At 31.7% G+C, this 20,848-nt stretch overlaps 1 protein-coding gene across 1 annotated transcript in view; it reads left to right on the top strand.

Moving 5' to 3' along the window:
- Positions 1-20,848, top strand: part of LOC114343637 (KICSTOR complex protein SZT2) — a 997,370-nt gene that overhangs the window by 357,444 nt on the left and 619,078 nt on the right. Inside the window, exon 8 of the mRNA XM_050663023.1 lies at positions 16,706-16,880. Within this exon, the coding sequence (XP_050518980.1) occupies positions 16,706-16,880 (175 nt within the window). The remainder of the gene's footprint in view (positions 1-16,705; positions 16,881-20,848) is intronic.

A 20,848-nucleotide genomic window follows, 5' to 3' on the forward strand; every position in this document is an offset into this window, starting at 1 on the left:
AATTTCACGACCCGAAGGGGAGTGAAATTACGTCAAGTCGCACGAGGGAAACAATTCGATAATCGATCGAGCTGCAATTTGCTGCGATTATTTCATGAATAAAACTGTTTAAAACCAAAATTTTATTGTAATTTATTTATGTAAGTACAAATTAGTACAATTAAACACACAGTTGTTATAAATATTTGACGATTGAAAGTCATCACTTTTATAAGTTTTAAAACAGTAATTGTCATTAATGTCACTGAATGTATTTTTTCACAGCAACGAAGGGCATCTGATGTAATATACTTGACGATGGGATATTATCAAAAATGATCAATTTAATTTGTATTTCTGTAGCTTTCTATTGGTCGGAAATATGAAATATTCATATTAATTAACTGAATTAGCAATTAAGGCAATTAATTATACTAGTAAAAGTTATCCAAGAACATTCAAAAGCCATCTTTACAGTTAATGATGAAATTGTCAAGTAAAGTTTACATATCCATACCAGTGACAATTTTACTACACGTAATTTGTCGTGTAAAGACAGAAAAAGTAGGGATAGCCTTAAAATATTTGCGAATTATGTACCGATGGCCCTAAGAAATGTTTAATAAACAACATATTAAAAAGGTCTACTCTAGAAGTGGGCACTTAATTTTTTATTAAACAAATGAACTGCGAAATTAGATGTTTCTTTAAATAACCCCGAAAATATAAATTTTAGAAAAAAACTGACTTGACTATTGAAAAATTCAGACTATTGAAAAAACCTTATAATTAAATATAAGATTAAATATAAGATTAAATTTTTTATAAAATTAAATCTGTAGCTTCTATAATTTTTTATTTATAACGCTAAAGTCACCCTTCTCACAAACATTGGCGCACTGTAAACTAGCAAAGTGCACGGCTGAGTTATTTCAGTGTATTTCTCTAATTAATGGATCAAATAAAATTTTACAAATTGGACAAAAAAAAAAGGAAATTAAGAGAAGGAACAAGAAAGGATAGCTTAATTGGAAAGAAGAACAATTAACCCGGCACCTGCCACGTGGGGATCTACCAGCACCCCATAACATATTTTTATCAAATATTTGGTATTTCAAGTTTGGTAAGCGAGCTGTGCGTCATAGTAGCTTTCTATAATATTATATAGTATATATGTGTTAATGTTTAAAGTGGTTATTTAGTGTCATTCTGAACTTATAGCTCTAAAGTCGAATTGGGGTGTCATCATCTGGCACTTTATGTTTTAAATTTTTTTTGTATTTTTGATATAAACAGGTCAAATTTACATTTTGTATTGAAATAACTGATTTAAATTATTAATATAGACTCTATACTCACTATATCTTAATTTTTTTAGATATTTTACTTGACTTAATTTATTATGGTTTGGTACTTGCTAATTTGCTTATAACACATTTTTCATTTTATTTTTCAACTTTTATAACATATTAGTGGCTAATAAGTTAATAAAACATGTTTATTTATATTCTTGTGTTACTCAACACATTATTTTGTTTTTTAAACAAGTGGATCACAGAAAATTGTTAAGGGGTGCTGTGAGATCCCCACGTGGCAGTTGGCGCCTTGCAAAGCCACGTGGCAGGTGCCGGGTTAAGCTATCTTATGGTTATAATAAAAAGAAATAAAATGTATGGGCATAAGTACGGTGTGGGCTGAATTTTGTTTAAACATTATTTAAAAATGTGTAACTAATAAAATTTTTCTTATAAAGCTCTCAAATTTGCACAACTTACCTTTCAAACATCTTACTAAACAATGTTTCATTCAAAAAAATGCCAAAAATTTAATTCAAATGATATGACGCAAAAAATGCAATTTTTGAAAACTTTTAAGTAAGTTTTAAGTAAAAACGTAGTTTACAGAATTACCAGCACTTTAAAACGGTATTACTCAAGATTGAAAAGATTTTCTACAATTTTATAGGTGATTTTTTAAAGCATTTGATGTATTTTTTAAAATTTACTCAATAATTTTATTTTAGAAATGAAATAAACTATTCCTTTTTGACAGAAATTAAGAAAGATAACAAAAATGTAATACAAAAACCGAAAATTACCAACTAAAAATTGTTTATAAAAAGTGATCAAAAATGTTTTCTCTAAAACTTACCTAAAATAAATTTAATAATAAGCTTGAACAATAATACATTTTCAACAAAAAAATATTTTTAGCTCTTAAACATTATGTCTGCGTAACTTCGAACCTATTAATAACTTTTTTATTACCAGTTTTACGAAAAAAGTTATTCTTTATAAAATACTCTGCATCGTATATGATCTCAGATGCAACCATCAAATATCAAATTTTATTAATTTTACATACGAGGTTTTACATACGATTTTACATTTTGACATACGAGGTATGTAAAAAAATATGAATTTCACTCAAGAGTAAAGTACCTTTAGATTTCACAATATCGAAAATTGTTATTAAAAAAAGTTGTTTGGAATTACAAAATATGTTTCACTGTTCAATTACATTCTTCTAAATGAGATATTGTGAACTATAAAGGTATGGTATGTTTAACAGTAAATGGTCGAGTTCAATTAGTTACCACTATAAACATCCTGGAATAACCGATAATAGTATAAAAGGTCCGGTTTGAGGTAAAATTTAAATATGTTTTCTGGTACAATTTCTTTGCTTTATTATGGGATTACCGTCTAGTCAGTGTTAATTGTCAAAAGACCAACTCTGTCTACCTCGGTTGCTTATCGCTCCGGGTGGGTCTTAACAATGGGCCAGGTCAGAGAAATTTAATAATATTTACGACCGCACTAATTGAACTCAACCATTTACTGTTGAACAAACCATACTGAACTGTTAAAGCAAAAGTCATATTTTTTACATACCTCGTATAAAATTGAAAAAGTTTGATATCTGATGGTTGTTTTTTGGACTTTAGACCAGAATAGAGTATTTTATGAAGAATAACTTTTTTTTTTGGAAAATTAATAATAAAATAGTCGAAATAATTGAAATAAAATAATGATGATGGGTATCCGTAATTTGAGAAAACATTGAATTATTTTTTTTTCAATTAGAATGATGTAATTATAATAAAACATAGTTTTTAATTCCCAACAACTTTTTATAATACCCATATTTTGATATTCTGGAATATAAAGGTACTTTACTCTTTAACAAAATTCGTATTTTTGACATACCTCGTATAAAATTGATAAAACTTGATATCTGATGATTGGGTTTTAGATTTTAGACTATGCAGAGCAATTTATGAAGAATAAACTTTTTTTCGTAAAATTTGTAATAAAAATGTTTCAAATATGGTTCCTTGCTACGCAGACATAGTGTAGAAGGGCTTCTTTATAAGCATTTTCAAATTGTAATGCCATATTCGGATTCAGCAAAATCAAAAACAAAATAGAAACAAAATTCAACGATATTTTTAAAATTATTTTAAATTATATAATTTTACATGATTGTTTGGAATTAACCCGCCAATGGTCGCTATATGAGATTTTCTCTCACGCTTTCAGAAAATTGCGCACAATTATTTTTCTGGGAAATTATGCGCGCTGTAGTTCCTTCTAGTCTCCTAACTATCCTCCCTCGACAATCTAATAGACTCGTCCGCTCAGATAGTGACTCAGTTTACTTAGTATCACCGTATTGTTGAGTCAGTGCGCGTTTTGTGAGAGATTCTCTCATCAAGCGACCACCGGCGTCACCAACTGTGTATAAAAATTAATTTTATTTTTCCCCTTATTACCTAAAATAATATCCTTTTATGATACAATAAAAGGCGCCGTGGGTGGTCGATGATATGAAAATCCTATATTGTGTGGGTTAGTTGTAGATGGTAACTTACCATATTTATATTTTTCAATGTTAAATATTGGCGGCATCAATAATCGCATTTTATATAAAGATAATAATAATAAAACAGAAAAACGTCTTGTCTTTTTAAAGCAAATGGCTTTATCGTTGATGAAACCTCATCTTTTTGTAAAATTTTGTAAAGAAAGGCAAAAGTTGTATATGTGAGAGAAAATCTCACGCGCGACCACTCGCGTAACAACCTACCTAGCGACCAATGCCGGGTTAAGAACTATATTCTGATATGCAATTTCATCCTTCTAATGGAAAAAAAATTGAAAATTTTTCTAATCAACATTATTTTTAGTTGTTTATTTCAATTATGATACATATAGCTATTTGTATAACAAGGGAGGAAAGTGCTACTCTTCCTCCCGAGAATGAAGTTTACTGCCCGACGCGTAGCGGAGGGCAGTAATCATTCAAGGGAGGAAAAGGCACTTTACTCCCATGTTATAAATATGGTTTTTCCACCTTCCTCAAATAACAAGTCATTTTTTCATTTTTACTTAATTTATTTATGTAACTAACCACCAAAATTTATTAGAACTAAAACTAATAAGTACGTACAATATAACTGTCAACTGTCAAATATAAGTCAAAATAAAAATGTAAACATTGTTAAATCAAAATAACAATTTACAGTTTTTTACCATTCTGTGAAATACAGAGTGTTTTATAAATAAACGTTAAAATGTATACAAACTTACGTAATAGAAAATATATATTGTACAGGGCGTCAATAAGTTATATTTTTATGAATGAAATACCATGATGTCACTTTTACTTTTCCTCCCTAGGGAGAAAAAGTACAACTTTGCTCCCTACAATCAGGTCCGGAAAAGTATACTTTCGGTAGAGGTAGGTGGAAAACTCTTTTATTATTCATTTTACGAAAAACAGTTATTCTTTATAAAATGTTCTACAGGGTCTGAAACCTAAAATACAACCGTCTTATATCAAATTTTGTCAATTTTATACGAGGTATATAAAAAAAATATGAATTTGCTTAAGAGTACTTAAATAATATACCCTTATTTTTCACAATATTGAAAATTGTGCTTATGTAAAGTTGTTTAGAACTAAAAACCATAATTAACCCGCCAGTGGTCGCTATATGAGATTTTCTCTCACGGTTTCAGAAAATTGCACAGAATTTTTTTCTGGGAAATTATACCATCTGTAGTTCCTTCTAGTCTCCTATCTATCCTCCCTCGACAATCTAATAGAATCGTCCCCTTAGATAGTGACTCAGTTGACCTAATATCACCCAATTGTTGAGTCAGCGCGCTTCAAGTGAGCCATTCTCTCATCAAGCGACCACCCGCGTTACGAACTGTACATAAAAAATAATATTATTTTGGCACTTAACCTGGCTAAAACCAAATAATGTAAAAAAAATTGTAATTGTCATCAATCAATTTTTCCAGAGCATTCTTGTTATATTTGTGTGCTGTGCCGTAAATTATCAAGATACGGAGATTGATTAATATTGGTTTAATTCCGATTATTTCTTTTTATTTTATTATATTATTATCTATATTATGTTACATTCTTTTTTTCTTATTATTAGTTAATAAACAAAGTTTAAAAGCTGTTTTAAAAACTGTATTTTGTAAAAAAAGGTAAAATTTGGATATGTGAGAGAAAATCTCACACGCGACGACTCGCTTAACAATCTACCTAGCGACCAATGCCGGGTCGCTAGGTTGGGAATCTATCTTTGGTTGGGGAAATAAGCCACAATTAAATTGAAAAAATGATTTTATTCGCGTTTCGACGCCCAAATCGGATATGGTTGTCAAAATATAAAATGTTACTAATATTTACTCGGTAATATTTTGTATTTTGACAAGGACATCCGATTTGGGCGTCGAAACGTTAATAAAATTATTTTTTCAATTTAATTGTGGCTTATTTCCCAATCAAAATAATTACAAAAATGCCACAAGAAAATAGCTTCAGAACAACACTAAAAACCATCTTCCAATATTCCATCCTTCTCATTGAAATATTCTGAACTATAAAGGTACTTTATTCTTGATCGAAATTTATTTTTTTTACATACCTCGTATAAAATTAATCAAAATTTATATAAGGTGGTTGTATTTAAGGTCTTTGGCCATGCAGAACTTTTTACAAAGGATAACTTTTTTTCGTATAATTAATAATAAAAGAGTTATCATAATTGAAATAACTGAAAATAATGTTGTATATCCATAATTAAAAAAAATTCAACTTTTTTTTAATTAGAAAGATGAAATGGCATATTAGAATATAGTTCTTAATTCCAAACAACTTTTCATTATAACAATTTTCAATATTTTGAATAAAAAAGCTTCTTTACTCTTGAGTAAAATTCATATTTTTTGACATAATATCTCGTATACGGCTTAAAAAAAATGAACTGATGGTTCTATTTTTAATTTAGACCATGCACAACTTTTCACGTTGACGAACAGAACGTCTATAGTCGTCTAATTTCCATTGATGTAATGTGACACAACGTTTATATACGTTGAATTTTTCCCTATTCTACTTTGCAAAATACATATAGTGTCACAACACTTGTTTATACATTTGACGCAGTGTCCGTCAACGTGTTAATTGGACACGCTGTACAAAACAATTATTGTTATTGTTTAAACAAATAATAAACAATTAGCGGCAAAATCTGTGAGTAGATCTTTTTACTTTAACATGTATATAAACTAACAAAAAAAGTTTTAGAAAAAGATAATCTGGTTTGAATTGCTCCGAAACAATGCATCTTTTCGTTCTATCTTGACTCTTCTAAAATGCTTCGTATAGATTGCTGAATAGAATTGGGCTTCTTATAACAGGCAATATGACGACTTAAATACACATATAAGGATCTCGTAGAACAGTCGTATTATTTAAACGTAAATTAAAACATGGCAACATCGTCGGGCTTCGTATAATGCGTAATCCATATACACTGTGAAAGCGTTTATACTAGTGGGCTTCGTAAGACTGTAGGAATAAGACAGTGCTACAATCCCCTTACCCCGTAAACCGCGGGCTTCCATTCATCTGCAGGTTGTAGCGGGCTTCCTATCATTTGTGAGCCATATATATATATATATATGTATATAAAATGTTATGTCAAAAATAGTAAAAATATAGTAAATTTCAATAAAAATCATTATATCAATCAATATAAATCACCATAAAAATCAGTAGACCAATAAAAATGTAATAAAAATCAGTAGGTACAATATTAAATGGATAAGAAGTCAGTAAAGATAAAAATATATGCTAGTAAATATATAAAAATCAAATAAAAATCAATATCAAATAAAAATGTATCATTACGTCCTATAAATAACCATAATATTTGTAAAAAAAAAATTCCTTATAATACCAATAAGGTAATTAAAATAAACTAGGTAGATAAAAATAGGTAAAACTTAGATTATGTATCTTAAATTACGATTATATTACGTTACTATGTGGTTATACGAATCAGGGGTAATATCGTGGAAATACCATAAGAATAAATAATAATAGACTTACTACTTTTAAACCGTCTGTGTTCGTATCACCCAAAAGTCCTCGCTGCACGTTCCATAGCATTGTCCATTGTCCACACGAAGTTCCATCTCCATACCATTCCATTTTCCATACCATAATCATCTCCGTCTCGGTCCTGATATCTCCATCCTTTTTATGTGGGCACCCCGCTGCTATCTAGGGTGGTCGAGGTGCAAGAACATTGACGTGTTTTCCCATTTCTCGTTCTAGACTGCTAGTTCCATACGTTCTCGCCTGGTCTTAGATCGCCATATGGTAGCTCCTAGCTTCTGAGCTACCTCAGATAATTAAGGGTTGGTTACCCCCTACCATAAGGGTTGATGAAATAACTCGTATCACCGTAGATGCATTTATTTTGTAAGTTAGAGTACTAATGGTAAAGAGCTGGTGGTACGTTAGTTCTCAGTAGCTGTGATGTTTTCCCTTTGGGATCTCAAATATTAATGACTTACTCTTCGCAATGGAATTATAAAATAATAATTAGTCTTCTCCTGTTTATTGTTTTGGTATATAATGAAAGTAAGATTGTTTTGGTTAAAAACGCTGAGTCGACTAGGTTATAAAAATAATGAATACTATTGTTATTTCAAACCGACCTTGGTCAAACCTAAACTGTTACACCGATATGTGCTAATGTAGGTCGATCGTATTTACTATCAACAAACGTAGTTGTTTTGCTAAAGACATTTTTATTTATTAAAAGGATTTGTTTTAATAAGAAGATTACTAAGAGATGCCGTGTATCCCAACACAACCCGTTCACCCTCGCGATCTTGCATCGCGGTTTACAGCGATGTCGATGCCAAAACAGGATACGGAAAGTATCTTCCGTAAGGGTAAAAACATGCCGAAGATACATGGATGAGCGCGGTGTAGGTCGCGATCGCGGTCGAGGTTTACATCGATAACTGGCAGAACATAACGAAGATACTTTCCGTATCCTGTTTTGGCATCGACATCGCTGTAAACCGCGATGGAATCCTTGGTATGTGCGATCTCATAAAAAAATGAAGGTTTGTTTTGATATCGATGTAGCGACCGCGATCGCGACCTACACCGCGCTCATCCATGTATCTTCGGCATGTTTTACCCTTATTCGTTATGTACTGCGATGGGGAGGGGTGGTGGTACAGCTTGGGAGGTCAGATAGATACGGGGTCAGGTTACGCAGTGTGACCGGTTTGATCTTCGGACATGTGGGTCTCACTGTTCCATTTGAACACACATAATGTTCCCGAGACTGGGGTTGTACGAGTATCTGTGTGTATGTGTGTGGGGTGGGGGGCGCCTGTGCTAGTTTTGCAGGCGGGCACCTTATACCCTAGCGCCGGCACTGTGAATATGCATAGCAACTATACTATAAATCAATTCACACCCTAAACTTTTAATTGTATGAATTATTAAAACTTATCTTTCTTTATAAAATTTATATACAGCGGTCTACTAAGTTGGAAACATATGGGAAACTTTTTTGTTATTCATTTTACGAAAAAAAGTTATTCTTTATAAAAAGTTCTGCATGCTCTAAAACCTAAGCTTCAATCATCAGATATCAAATTTTGTCAATATTATACGAGGTATGTCAAAAAATATTAACTTCGTTCAAGAGTAAAGTACCTTTATTTCTCTCAATATCGAAAATTCTTATTATGAAAAGTTGTTTGGAAATAAAAACTAAAATCAAATATGCAATTACATGCTTCTAATTGATAAAAAAATATTTTTTCAAATTTTTCTCAAATTTATTGATACTTAACTTCGTTTTTATTTATTACACATACGATAACTCTTTTATTATTACTTTTACGAAATAAAGGTATTCTTTATAAAAAGCTCTGTATGCCCTAAGACCGAAGATGCAACCATCAGATATCACATTTTATTAATTTTATACGAGGTATGTCAAAAAATCTGAATTTCACTCAAGAGTAAAGTACCTTTATTTTTCACAATATTGAACATGGTTATTAAAAATAGTTGTTTCGAATTAAAAGCTATTATGTTTCAATATGCAATTACATCCTTCTAATTGAAATATTGTGAAATATAAAGGTACTATAATCTTGAGCGAATTTCATATTTTTTGACACACCTCGTATAAAATTAATAAAAGTTGATATATCATGGTTGTGTCTTAGATTTTAGACCATGCAGAGCTTTTTTTGAAGAATATTTTTTTTTTCGTAAAATGAATAATAAAAGAGTTATCATATTTGTAATAATTAAAAACGATGTTGGGTATCCATAAATTTGAGAAAAAGTTTTTATTTTTTTTTCAATTAGAAGCATGTAATTGCATATTTGATCTTAGTTTTTATTTCCAAACAACTTTTCATAATAAGAATTTTCGATATTGAGAGAAATAAAGGTATTTTACCCTTGACCGAAATTCATATTTTTTGACATACCTCGTATAATATTGAGAAAATTTGATATCTGATGATTGAATCTTAGGTTTTGGGACATGCAGAACTTTTTATAAAGAATAACTTTTTTTCGTAAAATTAATAATAAAAAAGTTACCTATATGTTTCCAACTTAAGTAGACACGCTGTATATTTTCTTTTTATAAAATAATCAAAAGGGAAGAAAAAAGGAAACTCTTAAGTTTCCGTAGTTTTCCAGGGTTTTTCCAGTAATCCAAGTGATTCACATTAACTTACTGGAAACTAGCGTCATTCAATAAGACGCTTTCACTTGAAGAAACTTTTTTTTATACTGTTTTCTTCAATATTTTTACTGACTGCGCCAAATAAATAATTTGTTTCGACGTGTTCTGTTTTAAAAAATAACTTTATTTTTTAAACTAATCTACTTTTACAATATCGTACTTAAATGTAGATTGAACACTAAAGCCGAATTATAATTATTACAGTTACATGATCAAGCATTTGAAAATATCAAGACGATTTACATGATCGAACGTTCAAAAACAACAGGACTAGTTACATGTGTTTACATGGGTATTTATACCCTTCGATAGGAAAGATCCTTTTGTTCTAGAATATGGAAATGTTCGAAAAGAATTCGTCGTTGCACAATATGTTGTAAAAAGGAAAGTTCCGATGGAAGTGGCTACTTAACTGTGTACTCGAATTCCTTCCCGCCACCAAAAAAACACTCGAGTTCCTTCCCGGCTACCTAAGTTAATCACGGTCACGGTAAGTTACGGTCAGGTAGGTAGTCAAAAGAGGAGCAGGCAAAGAAAGAGAAGAGTAAGCGTTTGGCCACACGGGCGGTTTTTTACGGCCGCCGTAAGAGCAGTAAAAATCAGCGCGAGAATTTGTCCCACGGTGAGAATAGTAGATGGCCAGACTGAGCTGTAAAATATCGCGCAGCAACAGTGTGGCCATCTACTATTCTCACCGTGGGACCCATTTTCGCGCTGATTTTTACTGCTCTTACGGCGGCCGTAAAAAACCGCCCGTGTGGCCAAACGCTAAAAGCCTTATTTTTATATTCCACACTCAAAACTATTTCTTGACTTTTTCTCCACCAAGATTGACCTCAATGGAAACGATACCCTTTAATGGCAACTTCAGGAAATACTTTTTTAATTTCTGAATGTATTGCAATTTCGAAATCAACAAAAATAATTTTGCATGAAAATAAGAAGTTAAGTTTATTACATTCTGACTGTAAAAGCCCGAAAGCGTTAAATAAACATTAGAAGATTTACCTGGAACCAAAAGAACACCAAAGGAATATATAAATATTATTTGACAGTTCATGAATTATAAAAACTTGTGAGAAATGTTTTGTGCAACTATAAAATGTTCCGTCTATGAATATTGTTGCAAGTGAAGACAAAAGTTGAAGATTTCAAAGGGTTCAAAAGATGACAATATTTAAAGATTTATTGTTGGCTATGAGAAAATAGTCATTTCTATTTGTTCTAATTTTCATATTATCTAGCACGTCTTGAATTTCAGAGAGACTTTTGGGCAATTTAGAAAATTTTGATCTTGTTTCATAACTAATATTATTACGAATTAAAATAACATCGGAAGTGGTTAAAATATCGATATAATCTTTCCTTAATTCTGAATGTAAAATTTTGGACGGCCTGGAAGAAATATCATCAACTGCCTTCCTTTTTAACTTATTGCTAAGTTTTTGCCTAGGTAGAACTTTCTGTTCGATTCGATCATGCTCATGAGCAATTTACCTATCCACGATTTCATTTCTATCATTTACTTTGACAAAATATTTAAAAGATTTTGAATGGCATATCCACGCAAAGATTTTTGTGAAAATGAAATGTGTATCCATCCAAGAACCATCCAAGAACTAAAATATTGTTACCTTTCTCTCCAATTATGAACTCCATTGTTTTCAAGATCTCAAGTAAAAATACTCACTACACGTAACCAAACGAGATTAAATAACCAAACACACAAGACGAAATCTCAAAGTAAAATTAATTTTAAAAATACACAAAAAAATTGGTAAACAAACAACTTTCACTTTTATTGACCACAGGTAATTGATTTTATAAATACACAAGGTTAAGGGTTATTTTATTTATTTTATTTAATCAGTTAAGCCCATTCGTACCTTTCGGTGTTATGCTGTTTACAACTAGTTCAATATCTACATTTCAATACATTTTAATAATTATACAATACTTTTATTTTAACAATACAATTTTAATAAATATAAAGTACTTATTTGACCCACCTTTCTGTCCATATGTTTTAATCTTGTGGTGCTTCTTTGATACTTCTTTTCCATGCTGTTCTATTTTGAGCCAATTGTTTTGCCATACTCCATTGCAGTCCTCTCTTCTTTACTTCTTGTCTAACTTGTTCTTCCCATCTCATTCTTGGGCGACCTACTTTATTTTTCCCTTGTACTCTGACTTCATATACTTTCTTCGTTATTCTTGTGTCGTTTAGTCTGTGGATGTGGCCCAACCATCCTAACTGTCATTCCCCTATAATTGTCTCTATGGGTTTTATCTTTACAGCTTGAGTTATTGTGTCGTTTCTTATTTTGCCTCTTCGTGTGACCCCTTCTATTTTTCTCAAGAATCTCATCTCTGTAGCTTTGATTTTTCTTTTGTTGTTCTTTGTTAGCGTCCACGACTCACTCCCATAGACGATTGATGGTCGAACCACTTTTTGGTACACTTGTGTTTTGACTTCTTTGGGTACCTCTTTCTTTCCAAAGAACGTATTTCTTAATGTATTATAAATTGTCCCTGCTTTTCCTATTTTATTGTTTATTTCTTTGTCTATTTTACCATATTCTTCAATAATTGTACCTAAGTAGTTGTAGCTGTTTACTTGTTACAACACTTGTCCTTCTACCTTGATTTTTATCACTTTTTTTATAGTTGCCATAACCATTGTTTTACTTTTATCTGTGTTTATTTCCATGTTAATTTTTCTTAGTTCTTTTATATAAGTGTTTATTATTTGTTGCAGTTTCTCTTCCGTGTCAGCTAACAATACCATATCATCTGCAAATAGTAATTCTTGTATTTGTACATTGTTCATTTTCCATTTTCCCAATATAATGTCTTTAGATTTCTCCGTGCATTGCTTTATTGCGTCATCTAGTACCATTGAGAAAAGTAATGGACTTAGTACGCAGCCTTGTTTTAGTCCTATCTTTGCCTGAAATTCATCAGATTCTTGATTGTGAGTCCTTATTTTTATTTTATTATTTTTATATAAGGCTTTAATTATTTCTATCATATCCTTTTCTATTCCATTTTTCTTTAAACATTTCCATATATCTTCCCTTCTTATTCTATCAAAAGCTTTTTTCAGATCAATAAAGCATATGTGTATCTCTTTGCCTTTCATCAATAGTTTTTCTCCTATTTGTCTCAATATGAATATCAGATCTTGGGTACTCCTTCCTTTTCTGAAGCCATGCTGGGATTCTTCTAATTTTATTTCTAGTTTTTCCCTTGTTTAATTATTCTATTGAATATTTTGGCAGGAACGCTCGTCAATGTAATACCCCTATAATTTTCGCAATGTCTTGCGTCTCCTTTCTTAAACAGTGGTACTATTATATCTGTTTTCCAATCAGATGGTATTTCCTTTGCTGTGATTATTTCATTTAGTAGTTCTCGGAATTTTTCTTTTGAATTTTCACTCATGTACTTTAACATTTCAGCTGTGATTTCATCTTGGCCTGGAGATTTTCCCAATTTTAATTTGTCAATGGCTTCTGCAATTTCCTCTTTTGTTATTTGCTGCATTTCCTCTGTATTTTCGATCATGTCTTCCTCTCTTTCATGTTGATATGGTTTCCATTCTGTTAGTTCTTCAAAGTACTGCTTCCATCTTTGCATTATTTCTCTTTCTGTAGTTAATATATTTCCTTCTTTATCTCTTATGTCTCTTAATCTATAAGTTTTCTTTTGTCTTAGCTGTTTCAATGTACCATAGAACAATTTCTGGTTATTAAAATAGTTTTCATTCATTTTGTGTCCAAAATCTCCCCAAGACTTCTTTTTTGCCGTTTTAATTTCTTGTTTAATGTCGTTTCTGGCCATTTTATATTTTTCGAAATCGTCCTCCGATTTGGTTTTTAGATACTTTTTTCTTTTCTTTCACTTTACGTTGTATTTCTGCTGTCCACCATTTACTTTTCTTCGAATATATGTTTGTGATTTTAGTTGTTCCGCATACTTCTTTTGCTGTTTTCAATATGATTTCCTTAAATTGCTTCCATTTACTTTCTATTCCTGTGTTAATTGCCTTTATAGTCTCGAACTGTTTGGTTAACTTCTTCTGGTATTCCTCTTTACTATCTATTTCTCTTAATTTGTAGCTTTTTATTTTTTCTTTAGTTATCTTCTTTCTTTTTTCTGTTGTGTTATGTGTGTGCACCCTTAGTTCCATTATAAGCAAGTAATGGTCACTTCTTATTTCAGCCTCTCTTTTTACCTTTACGTCTTTTATCATCTTTAGGTCTTTTCTTTTTATTAGGAAATAGTCTATTATGGATTTTTCTTTTCTCGATGAGATTTCTCTAGTATATTTGTGTATGTCTTTGTGCATAAATTTTGAATTCGTTATAACCATGTCATTTGCTATACATAGGTCTATGATTCTGTTTCCGTTATAATTTTTCATTTCTTCTCCATGTTGCCCCAAGTATCGTTCAATCCCTTTATTGTCTCTTCCCACTCTACCATTTAGGTCTCCCATTAATATAATGTTTTCTCCTTCGTTATCCATCTCTGCTTGTAATATTTCAAAGAATTCATCTTTTTCCTCTTTTTTGGCATTATCATTTGGCCCATATGCTACGAATATGCTGGTTATATTTGTATTTTCTAGTTTTACTTCCACTACCAATAATCTTTCGTTTATATATCTTTCACCTATTATGTTATTTGTCTTTTCTGTTTTTACTATTAGGCCTACACCTCCCGCGCCCCATTCTTTTAAGTCAACTCCTGACCAATATAAGCGGTAACCCTCATTTAGATCTACTATTCCTCTACCTTTCTTTTTTATTTCAGTTACTCCCAAGTAGTCTATATTTTGTAGTTTTATCTCTTCAATTATTTCCTCTTCCTTATCGTTAATACCTCGCACGTTCCATGTAGCCATTTTTATGATTTCCTTTTCATTTTTCTTATGTTCCGTATTTTTATATATCTCACCATTTTTGTTCCTCGCTATATTTGTAGCTTCATATATATTTTTTATTCGTGTCCATTTTATTTGCCAGGTTCGTTGTGTTTGTTTTCATGTCGCTTTCAATTTCTGCTATTCGTTTTTTGGATTTATTACTTCTAGTTTTTTCATAGTCTTATTCCATTTCCACGTCTCGCCATTTATAGTTATTTTATTGTACCCAATTTTCACCTTATTTCATTTTAATTCTTCTTCTTTTGCCATTTTTCTTATTTGCTTGTTCTTCTCACGCTCCCTTGTTGTCATGTCATGATTTATGTAGACCTTTTCCTGCTGCAGTTCTTTAAATTTGTATTTGTTTTTCATGATTTGTTCTTTTTCGTCTTCATTATTTATTTCAATTAAGCATACTTTTCTTCCTATTTTATGAGCTGTTTTTACAATAATATTTATCTGTAGAGTGTTTTTTATCATGTTCTCCACGAATTGTTTAAGTTCTGTTTTATTTTCTGTCTCCATTTCAATTCCTGACATCACTATATTATTTTTCCTTTTTTCTCTCTCTCTCTAGCCATTCAATTCTATCATTTGTTTCCTCTAGCTTCTCTTTTATATCTTTATTTTCTTCTTTTAGTTTTTGATTTTCTTGTCTCAATATCTTATTTTCTTCTCTTATCATTTTTATATCTTCACTGGTTTTGTCACTCTGCTTTTTGAGCTCCGACACCATCTCTATTAATAGATCTAGTTTTTGTTCTTTACTATTTGTTTTAGATGGTGTTTGTGAGAGTTTTCTATTTTTTGATCTTTGAGTCGCATCATCCGGATCTCTTTTCCTTTTGCTGTCGTCCGAACAGTCGTCGCTGTCCTCCATGTTCTTGTTTGTTTCGCTTTATATTATTTTATTATCGCCTTCCGTCATGTTCTTGTTTATTTCACGGTATCTTAGTTGGTATCTCAACGATAGGAACTTCGCCCAGATCGACTCTTCAAAAGCTAGGTTCCTCTTTGAGTCCTCAAACTAAGTAGTTTATTTTATTTTTCTTCGCTAAGTATTTTAATTTTTAGAGTTTTCCCTTTTTCCGCGACTTTTACTACAGTCTGGCAACGTCGCCGTGACGTGGAGCGTGACCCGTCTACCAGCTGGCTGTTGAAACTCGTTCACTTTCCTATGCCAGTTTTTTGTGTTTGTTTGTTTATACACTCTTAATTCACACTTAATTAGTAATTTTTGTTTATTTTTTCACTTGTATCGTCAGTATGCACTTTTATATTCACTTTATATTGGAAACTGTTATTTAATTTCCACTACTACATCCAAAATTCGGTAAAATAGTAGGTGGTATTTCAATAACCTTCTCTTGGCTCTACACCGTTGCCGGTTCTTAACGGTCTCTAGGTTAAGGGTTAATACTTTAATCCGCTGGAAGGGATTCGAGAGCTACCTGGACTCAAAATAAGGGTTGGGAAGGAATTCGTGATCAGCCTATAAAGGATGAAGTTTTGCAAGCTTTAATTTTTGTATAGCGTAATACCTCAACACTGTATACGGTGAACTATAGAAAAGTGATGGATGTTATTTGAATTATGTGTTTATAATATATTTTATACACTTAGTTGTTAAAATTAATACAGCTCTGAAAAACGTGTTTTTAACTAGTGTATTCTTTATTTATTTGCAGGATTTGGACCAAGGACAAATCATCTTACAACAATGTATTTTACATACAAAAAACTATTTTGGGGGGCATTTTAATTTTCACAGTAGAATTTTGTGAACCATTTTTTATGACTAAGCTTTTGGCAATCGAATGCAATAGACTACAAAACATAAGTTCTCGAGCTTCTATAAATAGGGTGAGTATAATAAAATATTTGTAATTTAGTAAAGACATTTTCATAATTTTATTGCAACACAATCCTTGACAATATCCTAATACCGTCAAATGATAACTTAATAGAAGCGAAACCGTATGTATTATTCTGTTGTGGTGTCGTCCTGCATAGTGGCGCGCCTACGTAATTTTGTTGGAACTAGGATTTTTACGTGGACCATGATAGAGAGAACTATACCATATTTCAAACATGCTATTCAGTGTACAAGGATAGCTCCATGCGAAACAAAATGAGAATTTTCTGACAACATTGCCGCTCTTCACGACAGAGGTCGTGAAAGGTAGTATTAGGCAGGTACTTGTAGAGGATTATCGCTGTTAACTGCTGTGGACTACTAAAGGAGGATTTATTTATGATAATTCACAGAATGGCAAACCCGCTTGCAATATACAACTGTAGGAATATTATAGTTATAGTTAATATATTGTTATGCTCTATTATATCTATTTAATTAGATTGATTAGCAAATTCTTACTTTAGTTAATTATTCAATTATTTTATTTACTGCCTATGTAAAACAAAAACAATTCAAATTAAATTTACCAATCAATTTTATTCTCAGGGCTAATTTTGTATTGTAGACAATACCTCTGATCTGTGGCTTCTAATATTTCTGATTGCTTACTTCTTCCAGGGTGGAAACAGGGAAATTGAAAACACTTAATATCATATAAATGTAATCTATTGTTTTTATCAAATAAGCCGTGTACATGTGATTAAAAAAATATTAAATTTAAACTTTGTTGCAACAATCTCTTACTTAATCAATTAAACTCTAACTCTGATATCTCCTTGTTTTGACAAAAAAATTATTTAATTAATTTATTATTTACTCATACTAAATTTAATAAAATTTACTTTTCTTCTTTTGGCTTGATTTCTTAAATTTTAAATGACTAACTGCGTAAAAGAAAAGTTCAATAAACAAATAAACAAATATGGGTTTGATATAAACAAATTTTTTCCATTCCGACAAATAATTTGACTGACCTTTTTGTTTCTTCACTGCCTCTTTCTCTGGATTGCGCCGTCCTTGATTCTTCCAAACACGTACACTCTGGATGTTGCGAGAAAGTCCCTCTCGTCACGACTGCTTCCAAAACTCATACAGGATTTGCTCGAATTTTGTTACTCAGTTTTCCTTGTTCGATATCTTGTGCAAAAAGATATTAATCAGCTACTCGGTCTAGACAAAACAAAGGAAGCTCCCTCGGACCAGGAAAATTGACTCTTCAAACGGTCGACAATTTGTTTCAACTTGATTCTGCTCGCAAAGGTCGATTACACACACTCTACACTGATTACTAAACTTTTTAAAACAAAAAACTGGACTGCCTTCCACCGATGTTAATTACACAGTGACCTCTCGTCTCTCGCCAAATTCTGACTCCTCTTTTCTTCTCCCTTCTACCTCATCTTTCCCACTCTATCAAAAACACGCCTCTCTCAAAACCATTCATACCCATTTCTTCTGAAACAAATATTTTTCCAGAGAACTTTTCCAATTTGTCATTTTTCAAGAGATATCATAATTAGTTATTTCCTACTGTTTTACTTTAACATCTAAAACCTCATACAATTGTATACCACATTAAAAACCTTCCCGGAAAGGATCTTAAAGCCGTCTTTGTTTTCGTCAACGATGTCCACTTTCTAATCACCGAAATGTTTGTTCATGTCTCATGCATTTCGTCGAATCACTTATTAGTCGTTTCACTTTTTCCCGAAACACTTGCTTAATAGCAAATTAAATTCTAAACAATTTTGGTGATGAAAATACAGGGTGATGAAAAACTATCATTTTATGGTCGTTGATATAAATTTAATTTTTTCTGAATTTTTTTACAAAAAAAAACAATTCTACAACAAAATCCCCGCCTTTTGAATTCGATAAAATTCTTTGCATCTGCAACCGATTTTCTCGAGGCAAAACAATTTTCCGGTATACCTATTTCATTATCCTACTTTATGTCCTATTTCCTATTTTAAGCTATTTACTATGTACCATTTCTTCCTTTACACATGATATTTGTACACATCGTAACAATTACATATTTTTCTGATTTTTTGACTTTCTTCTTCTATTTCCTTAATTCTCTTTTTCTTCCAAACATCATGCGCCAGTTTTTGGGCAACTTTATGCTCTCCATTTCTGAATTTTTCACAGTTTTTTAAATTCAAATGCATCTCCTTTTCTTCTCTTTCTCTTTCTTTTGTTAATCTCATTTTTTCTTCTTCTTCTGGGCTCGACTCTTCTTTTGAGGAATCCCATGTTTCATTTTCTCTTGTCACTTTCATTTTTTCTTCTTCTTCTTCTGGGCTTGACTCTTCTTCTGAGGAATCCCAGGTATCCTTTGCTTTTGTTATTCTCAAATTTTCTTCTTCGGGTCTCAACTCTTTTGAGGAGTCCCAGGTTTCATTTTCTTTTATCTTCCTTTGCCCTCTTCTTCTCTTTCTCTTTTGTCCTTGTTTCGTCGCCACATTCATCTCCACTGTTTGTTCTTTTTCTGAATCATCCATTTTCCGTTTTTCATGTTCCTTGTTCTTTTCCAAATTTTCCGGTTCTTCTTCTTTTTCCTTTGTGAATTTCTTCCGGTTATTTTGAAGTCAATTGCTACGTATTTTTCTGTCAATTCGTCCACTCCTACGATCATGTCATGCGACATATTTGGCATTATTACACATTGTAGTGCATAAAATCCCTTACCCAATCGTACCTTTATTCGTATGCCTTCATTTATTGTTGCCAATGTCCGTTTATTTGCGCCCACTAAGTTCACCCTAGGTATTTTGTAAATTAAATTGGTTAAATTAACTTCTTCTATTAATTTTCTGTTGACTAGTGTTAATTCTGAGCCAGTATCTATCATAATCTTAATTGGTTTCTCGTTGATGAAACCATTCACAAATTTTACATTTATTCCATTTCATTTTTCATTGTTTCCTGCCAGTTTTATAAATTCCTTTGGCTGACAAAAAATTCCTGTTTTGGTTCTTGTTTCTAGTGAGCACCTTCGTAAAAAACGCCGGTTGCTCCTCGTTGTTTATATTTTGTTCGTCGTAGTGTCTCTCTTCGTCATAGTCTTATATCTGGGTATTATTTACCTCTCTTCTATTTTCTCTTGGTTTGTCGGATCTGTTTCGGTTTTCTCGATATCCCTGTTCATTTTGTCTACCATTATTTCTGTTTTCTTGATTTGTGCGTGTGGTGTTTCTATTCTGGTTATCTCGATTTCTGTCCTCATTCCATTGCCTATTTCTTTGTTCATAATTTCCTCTTCCGTTGTCTCTATTTTCGTTTTCCCTCCTGGGATTAAAATCTCGTCTTGTATAGTCCCTCCTATTGTTTTGTCTTCTATCCCTGCAATCCTGTGTTTCTCGGGGTCTGTAATCTTCTTGCGATCTTCTTGATTTTCTTTCTCTTAGACGTGATTCTCTTATTTGTAGGAATTGGCACAAACTATCTATGTCTTTGTAATTTTGCAACGTGATATGATCTTCTAGGGTTTCTTCGAAATGTCTTGCAATCAGTTCGACTAATTATTCTGACGAATAATTGTATTGTAAATGTTTTGCATTATTGTATATTTGTAATGCGTATGTTTTTTCTGAGATACCCATCCGATCATTATATTTCCCATTTTGTAATTCTTTGTTGATTTCCATTTGTTGGATTTTCCCCAGAAATAGTTTAAAAATTTTTGTTCAAACTGTTGCCAACTGTCAATTTCTTCTTTGCTGTCAAACCACAGACCTGCCTCATACTTAAGATGGTTTCTGATCATTTCTTTAGCCGTTTCAAAATTTCCAATGTGTTGTACTTTCTTTTTCACGCTATTTATGAAAGGCACTGAGTGTAATCTTCTTACATCCCCGCCAAATCGTATTTTCACGTCATCTGTGCTATGTATAACCATTTCTCTTCTTTG

Source organism: Diabrotica virgifera, chromosome 10 (assembly GCF_917563875.1).
Source record: "Diabrotica virgifera virgifera chromosome 10, PGI_DIABVI_V3a".
NCBI lineage: Eukaryota > Metazoa > Arthropoda > Insecta > Coleoptera > Chrysomelidae > Diabrotica > Diabrotica virgifera.